Genomic DNA, 12,973 nt, shown 5'->3' with positions numbered 1-12,973 from the left:
TCCACCCCTTAGTCCATGTCCATGGGTTGTACATATAAGTTCTTTGAGTTCTGTTTCCTAAACCATTTTTGACCTCTCCCCATCTATTTTATGCCTAATTATGCTTCTTATTCCCTGTACATTTCCCCCCATTCCTCCCTTCCCCCTCCCCACTGAAAATCCTCCATGTGATCTCCATTTCTCTGATTCTGTTTCTGTTCCGGTTGTTTGCTTAGTTCTTGTTTTCATTGTTTTTTTTTTTTTTTTTAGGTTCATTTGTGGATAGTTGTGAGTTTGTTGTCATTTTACTGTTCATATTTTTTATCTTCTTTTTCTTAGATAAGTCCCTTTAACATTTCATATAATAAGAGCTTGGTGATGATGAACTCCTTTAACCTGACCTTATCTGGGAAGCACTTTATCTGCCCTTCCATTCTAAATGAAAGCTTTGCTGGATACAGTAATCTTGGATGTAGGTCCTTGCTTTTCATGACTTGGAATACTTCTTTCCAGCCCCTTCTTGCCTGCAAGGTTTGTTTTGAGAAATCAGCTGATAGTCTTATGGGAACTCCTTTGTAGGTAACTGTGTCCTTTTCTCTTGCTGCTTTGAAGATTCTCTCCTTATCTTTAATCTTGGGTAATTTAATGATTATGTGCCTTGGTGTGTTCCTCTTTGGGTCCAACTTCTTTGGGACTCACTATGCTTCCTGGTCTTCCTGGAAGTGTATTTCCTTCACCAGATTGGGGAAGTTTTCCTTAGTTATTTGTTCAAATAAGTTTTCAATTTCTTGCTGTTTTTCTTCTCCTTCTGACACCCCTGTAATTCAGATATTGGAATGTTTAAAGTTGTCCCAGAAGTTCCTCAGCCTCCCTTCATTTTTTGGAATACTTGTTTCTTCATTCTGTTCCAGTTGGATGTTTATTTCTTCCTTTTGTTCCAAATCGTTGCTTTGACTCCTGATTTCCTTCCTGTCACTGTTGGTTCCCTGAATATTTTGCTTTATTTCATTTTGGGTATCTTTCATTTTTTTGACCAAGCTCAATCAGTTCTGTGAGCATTTTGATTACCAGGGCTTTGAACTCTCCATCAGACAGGTTGGCTCTCTCATCGTTTAGCCCTCTTTCTGAGGTTTTGCTCTCTTCTTTCATTTTGGCCATATTTCTTTGTCGCGGCACACCTAATAAGTTGTAAGGGGGCGGGCCTTTGGTATTCACCTGGGCGGGGCAACCCTCTGTGCTGCGCTGGGCGCTGCCTGTGGGGGCGGGGCCAGAGGGAACAGTGCAGCTCGCCTGCTCGACTCTAGCCCACTTTCCAACGAACCCTCGTGTGAGACCGGGAGTTCCTCCCACCGCGGCAACTGCTGTAGCCCACAGTCAGCTCTGAGTCCCAGTTTCCCATTCTGCCAGCCCCACCCGTGGGGTCCTCCACTTTGCCGTGGCTTCTCTCCGTCTGCTGTCTTACCAGTCTGTTTGGGCTAGTTGGCTGTTTCTTTAACTCCTTGGTTGTCCGAGTTCCACGCAGGTTGATTTTCTGGCACTTCTGGTTGTTTACTGATTTTAGATTGGTTGTTACCCTCCTTTTGGTTGTGCGAGGAGGCAAAGGATTTCTGCCTACGCCTCCATCTTGGCCAGAACTCGGGATTTCCTCAATAGTTTCTAAATTCCCAGGTAATGCGGAGAACCTAAATTCCTCTTGTGTTTTCCAGAGTCTACCAACAGAGGGCGGTCCAGAGACTCCTAAGGGGTTTCCCTTCTTGTTCTTTGCCTTGAACCTCACCATCCCCCACCTCCATCAGGCCCCCAGGGTGACCCCTCCATGGTGAGACAGGCACCAGAGTTGAGGTGAGGCAGCCTCCAGGGCCCTCAGGAAAAGCCCGGCTCGGGCTCCCTGGCCCAGTGGTGCACACATTCATTATCTGTTCTTTCTTTTACTGACTCCCGCGTTCCTCCCAGGAGCCAGTCCGTGCTCTAGAGCTGTGGGCACAGCACTAAGTCACAGAGAGCAGGGCCGTAGCTAACCGGATGCCATGTCCTGAGGAGTGCTGTGAGGAAAAACTGGCAGAGGGAGGAAGAAATGATGGTCCCTGTGGGAACCATTATTTTAAATGGGAAAGTCAGGGAGAGCCTCTGGGGAGATGACAGGCAGAGAGCACACTGAACCAAACGAGGCAGTGAGCCATCCAGGAGAAGAGGAAGCCAGCCTGATTCCAGGAAAGCCCCACACTGGGGGTAGGTGGTGCCTTAACCCCCTGAACCGGCGTCTGCCCAGCAGAGGGCTGGTCACTGAGACAGAATGCCACCTGCGCATGTGTTCGTGCTGGCTGACCGCGGCACCCTGGCGAGGTCAGTGCCACTCACTCTCAGGCTGGGCACCTGGTCTCACCGGCAGCGTTCCGTGTGTCCTCGTCCCGTCTGCACAGGGGCAGGAGAAGCTCCCGGCCCTTGAGGGGTCCTCAGCCAGAGGATTTGTACAGGGTAGAAGAAGGAGAGAGATGGGGCCCACGCCGTCCCTCCCTGGAAGCTTCGAGGGCCACACCTGCCAGGATGCCCTCCTGGCACAGGTCCATCCAGCTTCTGAAAACACATTCAGACTTCATCCTGGTATCCCTCTCACCCTCCCCTGCTCAGTCCTCTGCATTGGGGAGGGAGCCAAGTCCTTAACTCTGGGTGACCAGTAACAGCACAAAGCATTAATAGCCCAGTGGGGGGAATGACTAACTGGTGAGCGTAATGAGCAGATGATGCGCACTGGTTTCCTGCGCGAGGTCCATGGAACAGGGAAGGGGAAAAATATTATTGTTACTCCGAGGGCTAATCACAGCCTCTGTATTCGCCTCCTCACAAGACAAGAGGGCTGGTGGCCATATCAGATGTGACTTAAACATCTGAGCCGTGAAATCTTGGGCCCAGGAAGCATGACCATCACTCAGCTGATTCCCTGCTGCTTTTGCAGAAAGGGTTGGGGGTGGGGGGGTGGGCAATGGGAAGCCTGGTGGGCACAGCCCCCATCTCCCCTCCCCATTCTTCCTCTTCAGGGTTCACTGTCTGAAGATGTCCCCAGTCCTCACTCCTGTGTCCCAGTTGCGGTGCCCTGGGTCCCTTGGAGGGAGCCAGTGGGGCTGTAAGAGGCTTAGGGCAGGGCACAGGAAGAGCGACGATGGAGGCCAAGCAGGCCAAGTTCCAGGAGGCCAGTCCGAGAGGACAGAGTGAGGGGCTGGGAGCAGAGTGGGGGAGGAAGAGGGGAGAGCTGAGTAGAGGCCACACCGGAGCAGTGGCTCTCAGCTGGGGCGACACATGACGCTGGGTGGGATTCCCTAACATCTCCCGGGACCCTTGGAAGTACACAGCACTGTCCCCCTGCCCCCAGCACTGAGGGAAATTTAGGACTTCTTCTTGGCCACGTGAACTGTGCTGCTTGTTAATGGATGTGTGTTCACTGCAGAGATAAGAGCATTTCATGGAGAGAAGAGGGGATGTCGCCCATGAGCAATGAGGGTGGGACAGAGGGCCTACGAGGAGCATGGGTGAGTGGTTTTCTGTCAGAGCCAAGTTCAGGCGTCTGCTGCCCCACCCACCCCCCTGGATGAGTGCTCCTGGAGGCATTGGCCACGGTGTGCCCCACCTTGCACCTACAGTGGGCCTTGCATGATGAGGTTGGAGGGACTAGGGTGAAGAAACCACAGGAAGATGCGTTCCAGAAAAAGATGGAAAGGGAAGGGTGGCCTAGACATGTCCATTCATTCTTTTGTTTCAAAAAAATCGCCAAGTGCCTTCTGCGTCTACGTGCTTGGAGCTCAGAGAACAGCCACGCACTTTTCCCGCTGCCACGGACCCCACAGTCCACTGTGAGGCTGTGTGGGGTCTGCACAGGTAATGTGCTAGAGTCTGTTTGAGAAGAGAGGGCAGAGAGTCGAGCCAGACTGGACATCAGTTCTGCCCTTGGCCATCTGCACAGGGAAGAACCACAGGGCAGGCAGAGAGGGGGAGACTAAAGCAGGTGAGTTTAGTCAGTCATATGGGCACGCCTGGGCTACGGAGGGTCCGCCCAGCACAGACCCAGTAGGAAACCCTGCACACAAGGGAATCCTCTCCTGGCTCTTGGTCCCAACAGGGACCAGGTGGAAAGTGTGGATGACTCAGGTCACCCCCACTATGACTGGGAGTGGACCAGGAGTGTCAGCTTCCAGGTGACGGAGGAAACAGTGACTGCAGGGGAGCTGAGTCCTCCGCTAGCGCGCTGTCACGGGAAGCAGAGGTGGACAACTGCCTTTGCTGGTGCGGGGCAGAGAGGACTGGAGAGGGGAGGGGATGGACCCACAGGTCCCGGGGCCCAGAGCAGCTCTGGTGGCCTCTCCAGTTCTCCCCACCATGAAATAAGCTCCTCTTTCAGCCTTACTCTCTTCTTATTTTTGTCACTCCCTTTTCTTCTGTCTTAGGCCTAAGCTGTGGGTCTGCCAAGGACGCCGTATGAAATGCTTATTCTAGAACTTCTGTCCGGGCTTCCAGCCCCTGGACGGAATGCGGAGAAGAAAAGCCTGAATGGAGACAGCACATGATGTTGACTTTTTCACTTAACCTGCGAGCCTTTGATGACATGCAAGGAATTTTGCACACGATCTCACAGAGTCTGAGAATCTCCGAAGTGTATCTGTGGACTGCTCACTAATTTCCAGCCTAGTGTCAGCGTGCAGGGGGATGGGACCTACATGGGCCTTGGAGTCTCACAGGCTTGGTTTTGAGTCCTTTCCAAACTCTTTTGCTTGTTTCCAGCTGGTTTGGGCAAATAATTTAAACTCAGTTTCCTCATCTACGAAAAGGGGGAGAAAAACACCCCACAGGGCAGTTGTGAGGGTCAAACCCCTGGGCACCCGTGCAGCACCTGGGGCGACATCTGGCCCACAGTGGAAATCAGGACATGGTGGTTCTCTCCTCCCACCTCTCTCTGACCAGGCTGCCCCCACTCAGAGCCCTCAGCACCACCCCCCCCCCCAGCCTGGGGGCTACCTACAGCCACCTCACCCAGTCTGTGACCACCTACAGTGCTGGGCTCAGCCTTCCCACCCCTCCACCCACTGTTCCTCTGTACAGGCTTCCCACACCAACGCAAACTAGCGCTCCTTCCAGATACGCCTTCAGCACCATCAGACCAAGCAACAGCTGCCTGCTCCCTGCCCTTCTCTTCACTCCTCAATACCCCGGGAAAGACCTGCCCCCTCTGCGTTCTGAGTTCAGAGGGGCTAATGCTGAGCACCAGGGACACAGCCGAGTGCAGCACCCAGAGCAGGTGGCTGATGGGGCGGAAAGAGGTGGGCAGAGGAAACGGGAGGACAGCGTGGGAGGAGGAATGTGGCTGCACACCAGCTGTGGGGGTGGCTGGAGATCTGGCAAGAGGCCCACAGAGACTGCCTCCTCCAGCGCTGGCTGTCCTGGCCCAGGTCTGACCATGCTGGGAGGAGCGGGAGGAAGAGAACAAGGCAAACGCCGACACCTGTTTGTGCTAGAAAGGAACACCTTGTAGGCCCCACTGTTCCCGTCTCCCCATCCAAAGACTTCTTGCCTGTCTCTTCTCTTGGGTACTCCCCTCCCTACTCCCATGCCCCACCCTTCTCTGCCTGGAGACACCCAGTGGGGTCCGACACCCAGACGTGGCCAGGAGGGGCACAATGCAGCTGACTAGGAAGGAGCAATGTCATTTTTCAACAGCATCCATGTGCAGCATAGGGGACAGAGGAGACTGGGCTGGCTCAGCTGGACAGAGACCGTGGACAGAGCCTAGGGCTGTGGGCTGAACTTCCCCAGGGTGAAGGACACAGCCTGGACACTGCGGCTCCATTGCTGAATGTCTGCGCCCATTGTCCCATTTAATCTTTCCAATACTTTTCCTTTTGATATTCACAAAACCCTGAAAGGCAGGCGTGACCTAAAATATCCTCATTTGACGGACTAGGCCATTGACAGAAAGGTTTGGTGAGTTGCCCATAGCTGAGACTCTTTTTTTACAGAATTATGTTGTTGTTGTTCAAGTACAGTTGTCTGCATTTTCCCCCCATCACTTCCCCCACCCCAGCCAAACCCACCTCCCTCCCCTGCTCCCACCCCCCGACCTTGGTTGTGTCCATGTGTCTTTTACAGTCGTTCCTGAAAACCCTTCCTCCCATTGTCCCCTCTCCCTCCCCTCTGGCTGTTGTTAGATTGTTCTTAATCTCAATGTCTCTGGTTATATTTTGTTTGCTTTTTTCTTTTGTTGATTAGGTTCCTGTTAAAGGTGAGATCATATGGCATTTGTCCCTCACCGCCTGGCTTATTTCACTTAGCATAATGCTCTCCAGTTCCATTCATGCTGTCGCAAAGGGAAGGAGCTCCTTCTTTCTCTCTGCTGCGTAGAATTCCATTGTGTAAATGTACCATAGTTTTTTGATCCTCTCATTTACTGATGGGCTCTTAGGCTGTTTCCAGCACTTGGCTGTTGTAGATAACGCCGCTATAAACACCCACAGCTGAGACTTGAGCCAGGTCATCTGATTATAAAGCCAGTCCACCCCTGCCACCCCCCCAGTCCCGGTCAATCCTTTTTAGAGGAAGCTGTCCTCTGGTGTAGCCCCTTGGGGCTTCCCTCCTGCTCCCATCAAGTGCCAGACTAGATGGAGCCCCTTGCTGCATGTGGCTCTTCACAGTCTAACTGATGTACATTAGGTAGAATTAAAAGTTCCGTTCTTTTGGTTGGTTATACTAAATCCATTCTAAGTGCTCAGTAGCCACAGGAGGCTAGCAGCTTCCAGCCAGACAGAGAGCATTTCCATCATCACAGGAGGTCCTAGGGCGGCGTGGGACTAGAGGGAGAGTCAGGCAGGAGACTGAGGATGGGAGACCAGGTGGGCTCCAGGCAGCCTTGTAAGGAGACGGGGAGTATGGAAGCAGGGTCTGGGCGAGGGCAGCAGGGAGAGGTCCAGTGGGTGTAGGGGAGCAGCAGAGAGCTGCTGCACCTGAATCTCAGGCACCTCCCTCCGATACTGATACTCTTGCAAGCAATACCAGTGAGCAATTAAGTAGCTGGGGTGGGGCCAAGGCCAAAGCAAGAGGGAGGGGACGCCAGGGGGAAGGAACCGCCCCTTTCAGCTGATCCTTGGAGGTCAGTCAGTCCTGCCTTTCTGCTCCAGGTTCCCAGGCCTCTGTCGGCCCTCTGTCACCCTCTGAAGACTGGAGCTGGCAGCTTCCTGTTTGCTCACCCAGACCCAGGAGCCAGCTAATGGGAGTCAGGGCTACCACCTTCCCAATTAGTCTTATTAGGCTCTGGCTCACCCGTGGCAGTCATGTCACCAGCTGTGGGGGAGGGGCAGTGAGTGGCTTGTGAGTGACTGAGGCCCAGCTATGACAGAGGTACCCAGCCCAGGCCTCTGCCCAGGATGAGGCCCTGATACCCAACACCCCTCATGCTGTCCCCGGAGGCTCCAGAAGGGAGAGGTCAAGGAGCTGGGTTTGGAAGGCAGATTCCCAGTTTCTAAGGAGAAAAGGCTCGCCCACTGATGGAACATTGATAAGTGTGTGGCAGGCACAGTCCCCGGGCAGTGAGGACAGGTGGCACAGGGGTGGGGTTCAGACTCTTGTATTTGGAGGAGAGTGGTGGATCCCCAGGGGCTGTGGATGGGAACATGGTTAACCAGGCAGTTGTGGAGGGTGGGGTGGGTGCAGAGCAGAGAACCGGTGAGGAGGGGAAGTTGAGATGCTGGTCCAGAGGATGTGGGGTTGGATAGGCCAACATGGGGAAGGCAGGCAGCAGACTGAGGGAGCCAGGTGACTGGACCCGCGGCGAGAGTAGCCTCCCCAGAGTGGGCAGCCACTGTTGGGGCAGAGCGCCAGGTTCTGGGTTAGGCAATGAGGACCAGGGGCAGACCTATCAGGGCCGTGGCCACCGGCACCTCACACAGCAGCCGCCTCTGCTGCTGAGTGGGCAGATACCCCAACCGATTACTTCAGCTCCTCCTGCCACACCAACTTCCCCTGGGCCCTGCCCTCTTGTCCCCTCCCTCCCCACAGTGACTCCTGCCCAGAGAATGTCCAGCCTTGCCATAAAGGCCCGGGTGTCCACCAGCTGCCGGCAGTCTGAAGGCCATGAAGTCCAGGATGGGCTCCTCACAGGCACCCTGGACGGGGCGCGTGGGAGGGCAAGGGGTGATGGCCCTGCTGCTGGCTGGCCTCCTCCTGCCAGGTAGGAGGCAGGGAGGGTGGCCTGGGATCGAGGGTGGATGGGAAGGAGGGTGTGGACCCCAGGTGAGGGAAGGCTGGGGGGATTGCGCTGGGGGACACCTGGGGCGCACTATGCCTGGGGGGAGGTGCACTGCAGTCTGACACTGGGAGCTGGGGGCCGCCTCTTACTGCCTTGCGGCCTGGGCCAGGGACTTAGACTCCCTGAGCTTCAGTTTCTGAAACTGCAGAATGCAGGTAATGATAACACCTGGCCTCACTCTCTCTGTGAGTCTCAAATAAGGTATGTGACGGTGCTTTGGAAGTTCTAGAGGGCGATATGAAAATTTTGTTGCTGAGTTCTAGAAGGTGAAGACTGGATATTGAAGTCACGATAACTACCCTTGTAGTTATGAGCTCCTTTATGTGCCAGATAACATTTTCTAGCACTTTCAACCTTCCGAGGAACCACATGAGATTTATTATTCTGCCCGCGAAGATCCTGACGCTCGAGCGCAGATCCACAGTAAAGCCATACGCAAACCCCAGGAAGGGGCATTGGCTGGACACTCGTGGTGACCTTGTATGGCCCCTGGGGGGGGACAGGTTGCGCAGCATTGGGGGAGCAGAGGAGGACAGTTGACCGGGGCTACTGGGAGAGCTGGGGTTTGGTGAGGAGGGGTGCAGAGAACTTTTTATTGAAGAGGGAGCGAAGCCATCACAGATGGTGAGACCTGGCTGTTGGTAGCAGGCTTGGGTAGCGATGGCAGCAACACATCCCAATGTGTCATGCTTTGTTTTCAAGCCAGGTCACATCCATGGTCACACTCAGTGCTCACAGTGACGCCATGAGGGAGGGCAGACCCAGCTTCTCCAAATGTGCAAACAGAACCTCAGCGAGCTCTGTGCACACACCCCTTGGGACTGGAAGGGGGGGAGAGGCAGTGGAGGGTGGAGGGTGAGTCAGAAAGAGCTGGTTCTGCATCAGGAGGGAGGCGAAGGCAGGAGCAGCCCAAGGGGAGGCAGCTGCTCACCTGACGGCTGGGCAAGGGGAGCAGGTCTGGGAGGGAGAAGCTGATGCCAGTCAGGACCCTCCCAGGAGGTTCCATCCAGTGTCCCTGTGCTGGGCCAGGAGAGCAGGGTTGCTGAGGGGGAGGTGTCCCATTGGGCAGTGCAAATGGGGGCTGAAGCAACAGTGGGTGCCCCCGCATCCTGACCCCCACCCAGCTTTTCTGCAGTTTCCATCCTTCATCTAAGCCTGGCCTCTCACAAAGAAGCTGCTGACCATAGTCCTAAGTGCCCTGCCCTCCACTTAAGTCCCTCGGCAACCGGCCTTCTCTTTCCCGTGTTGATTTGCCTGTGTCTTCCCGGCCCATCTGGTCCCGGGATCTCGCATGGGGTTCCCTCACTGGTGATCTACGCCCACCTCCGGTCTCAGTCTCCTCTCCCGGCCCCGCTGTCCTGGGGCCAGTCCTCTAGGCTATTTGTCTTACAGCACGAATAGCCTTCAGGACCGCTTTGCAGTCTCCTTTCCTTTTCTGGCAGATATTCAGCCCCTCCCCTCCCCCTCCTAGAATAATGGAACTGTCCTTATTCTATCGTCTCACTTTCTTTTAGAGACAACAGCCTCTCCCTCCCTTTCCTGCTCCAGACTCTCCCTAGCCTGGGAGAGTGTGGGGCAGAAAAGGGGAAATCTAAGGAGAAATCAGAGTGACAGGTGACAGAGATGGGCACGAAAGGTGAGGGAGAAAGCCAAGTCTCCCAGGTCCTTACTAACCATGACTTTCCTCACCAGGGACCTTGGCTAAGAGCATTGGGACTTTCTCAGACCTCTGTAAGGACCCCACGCGTATCACCTCTCCCAATGACCCCTGTCTCGTTGGGAAGGGTGGCTCCAGCAGCTTCATTTCCAGTTCTGGTGGCTCCAGTGGTTCCAGTGGCACCAGCGGTGGCTCCAGCAGTGGCTCCAGTGGTTCCAGTGGCTCTAGCGTCTCCAGTGGCTCAAGTGGCTCCAGCAGTGGCTCCAGTGGCTCCAGTGGCTCAAGTGGCTTCAGCAGTGGCTCCAGCAGTGGCTCCAGTGGATCCAGTGTTGTCCAGAGTGGTTCTTCAGGATCTTTATTTAAGCCAGGAACAGGGTATTCCCAGGACAGCTACTCCTCTGGGTCTGGCTCTAGTCTACACAGTGGCTCCAGCTCCTCCCAGTCGGGCAGCAGCTTCCAGTCGGGGTCTGGACCAGCTGTACCAACCAACGGTGGTTCTTCCCACTTCGTGATAAACTCTTCTCAGTCCAGAGGAGGCTCAAGCTCCTCTGTTTCCCAAGCTTCCTGGGTGTCCAGCAGTGGTGGCCAAAGGGTCAACTCTAACTTACACCCCTGTAGTTCGGATGTCCCCGACTCTCCCTGCAGTGGGGGGCCTGTCGTCTCACACTCTGGCTCCTACATCTCCAGCTCTCACTCCGTGTCAGGGGGTCAAAGGCCGGTGGTGGTGGTGGTGGAGCAGCACGGCTCTGGTGGCCCTGGCGTGGTTCAGGGTGCCCCCTGTAGCAACGGTGGCCTTTCGGGCAAACCCTGTCCCCCCATCACCTCTGTAGATGGACAGTATGGCAGCTACGAAGTGGTGGGTGACTCCTCCAGCAGTTATCTGGCCCCAGGCATGACTTACAGTGGGGGCAAAATCTACCCCGTGGGATACTTCACCAAAGATAACCCTGTCAGAGGCTCCCCAGGGGTGCCCTCCTTTGCAGCCGGGTCCCCCATCTCTGAGGGCAAATACTTCTCCGGCAATCCCATCATCCCCAGCCACAGCTCCTCCAGCGCCAGCATCGCTTCCTCCGCCATCGTGTTCCAGCCAGTGGGCTCGGGTGGGGTCCAGCCCTGTGCAGTAGGTTCCTCAGGCTCCAGGGGGCCCTGCTCCCTCTCCGGTTCTGGAGTCCACAGCAGCGCCAGTGTCTCTGGCAGTTCTGAGTCACGCTACCATCCCTGCGGCAGTGTTTCCCAGGGGCCCTGTTCCCCACCTGGCACGGGCTCCATCAGCCACAGCTCCACCTCCCAGTCCAGCAGCAAAGTCATCCTTCAGCCCTGTGGCAGCAAGTCCAGCTCTGCTGGCAACCCTTGCATTTCTGTCTCCTCCTCAGTGTCGAGTGGGGGTCGCGACGGCTCTCCCCAGCCTGATCCCTCAGTTGTTGCCCAGCCCTGCGGCAGCTCTGGGAAGATGCCCTGCCGCTCCATCCGGGACATCCTGGCCCAGGTGAAGCCCCTGGGGCCCCAGCTAGCTGACCCTAAAGTCTTCCTGCCCCAGGGACAGTTACACGGCAGTTCGTAAGTCACTTTTGCGGCATGCGTGTGTGGTGCGTGCACGCACGCACATGCACACACACACACACAGGGAGACGTTCCCCAGAGAGCTGCTTGGCTTCCTCCACTGCCCGGTGTGGCACACTCCCCGTTATCACGTCTTCTTTCTTCATCTCCCCAGACTGCGGGCGTCAAATCCCTTCCCTTGTTCTCCTCAGCTGCGTAGATCCCAGCCTCCTTCAGCAACCCCCTGCCCCGTGTCCACTCCCTACCTTTTCTCTGCCATTTCTCTGAGACGTGGCAGTCCATTGGCTAATCTTGCCCATCCAGACTGTCGCCTGGGAAACCCTGAAGTGACCCCGAGTAACTCTAGTGCCCAGGCAAGTCATCTTCTCTCTCTCCCTTTGATGGATAAAGCACTGTCCAAACCACTGAAAATAATTACCACTTTTCACTGACCTCTCTTTGCCCTCTGGTCAACCAACCTGCTGTGAGTTCTCACCCCCACCCCCATTCCACTCCCGCCCTCCATTTTCGAGCTCCCCACACGCTCTGTGAATTCCAACACTCCCCCTGGCCTCTCCAGGTCTCCATCTCGATCCCTGTCCTGGCTGCCACTTCCCTCGTTTTTAGATGTTGCCCTGTGTAAGGGAGGCACAGGGCCTGAGGAGACCCAAGCAGTCTCCTTGCTGTTTAGATCCTGGACAGATGTCTCAATAAACTGTGTGAACTAGAAGTTGACTTTTTGCTTCCTTGGAGTCCTGGGTCCTCTTATGACCTCGATGGTGCTCTCCTATGCCTCTAGAGGTCCCGTGTGCCCCATGTTCATTCATAAGGTCCTCCCACAAAGGAGGACAATAGTGAATATTTGTTGTACTGAAAGCAGAGGTCGCCTGGTCTCGCAGGTCCTCTTCCCACATCTCTCCTCTGTCATTGCTCCAGGAAGTCCATTCTCTCCTCACGCCCCACTCACCTGGTTCCTCCCATTCCCCCCTACCCGAGCTCCATCTCCTCTGCCATTAGTTTGCCTCCCCTTCTAGATTCCATCCCTCCGGGAGCCGCGAGCATGGATTTCCTGGGTTTCTGGGACAGCTGGAACCTTGGGAAGGTTAGGAGATGACAAGACAGACGGGATTCCTGGTGACTAAGTGGGAGTCCAGGCAGGTGTTGCTCTGGGAGGTGGGGGAGGAGGGAGTACAAGACAGCGAGGATGACAGCATGACAGGTGTGCAGCCAAGCACGGTGACTCACCGGCCTGCGTGAAAGTGTCCCAGCCAGTGGGACAGCAGAGCCAACAGTGCCCCTCACTTCTACATTCTTGCTGCCTCTGCTGTGGTTCCAGAGTGACAGCTGTGGGAGGGGAGAGAACAGCGCACTGCAGTGGAGGAGGGAGGTTGCCTCCCTGGAAGGGGAGAGAAAGTGGGGACATGTGACCATGTCCTGGAGAAAGGCCAGGGACAAGGAAGCCCAGGAAGCTCTCATATCCCAAGGAGGGGAGAGGGAGTGTGCTTGTGGGCATA

At 55.4% G+C, this 12,973-nt stretch overlaps 1 protein-coding gene across 1 annotated transcript; it reads left to right on the top strand.

Moving 5' to 3' along the window:
• Window positions 1–8,028: 8,028 nt before the first annotated feature.
• Window positions 8,029–12,189, top strand: CDSN (corneodesmosin). Its single transcript, XM_045192980.2, has 2 exons — window positions 8,029–8,185; window positions 9,956–12,189. Exons 1-2 carry the CDS (start codon window positions 8,089–8,091, stop codon window positions 11,479–11,481), a joined length of 1,623 nt encoding a protein of 540 aa, XP_045048915.2. The 5' UTR covers window positions 8,029–8,088; the 3' UTR covers window positions 11,482–12,189.
• The last annotated feature ends 784 nt before the right edge of the window (window positions 12,190–12,973 follow it).

The sequence above is a fragment of the Desmodus rotundus genome, chromosome 11 (genome assembly GCF_022682495.2).
Source record: "Desmodus rotundus isolate HL8 chromosome 11, HLdesRot8A.1, whole genome shotgun sequence".
Lineage (NCBI taxonomy): Eukaryota > Metazoa > Chordata > Mammalia > Chiroptera > Phyllostomidae > Desmodus > Desmodus rotundus.
This window is presented reverse-complemented; position numbering and strand designations above follow the sequence as displayed.

Excerpts from the sequence above, each read along its gene's own strand:
- CDSN (XM_045192980.2), top strand. The coding sequence starts at position 8,089 with ATGAAGTCCAGGATGGGCTCCTCACAGGCACCCTGGACGGGGCGCGTG. Across the intron at positions 8,186-9,955 it reads GGCTGGCCTCCTCCTGCCAG|GGACCTTGGCTAAGAGCATT; the intron begins GTAGGAGGCAGG and ends TTTCCTCACCAG.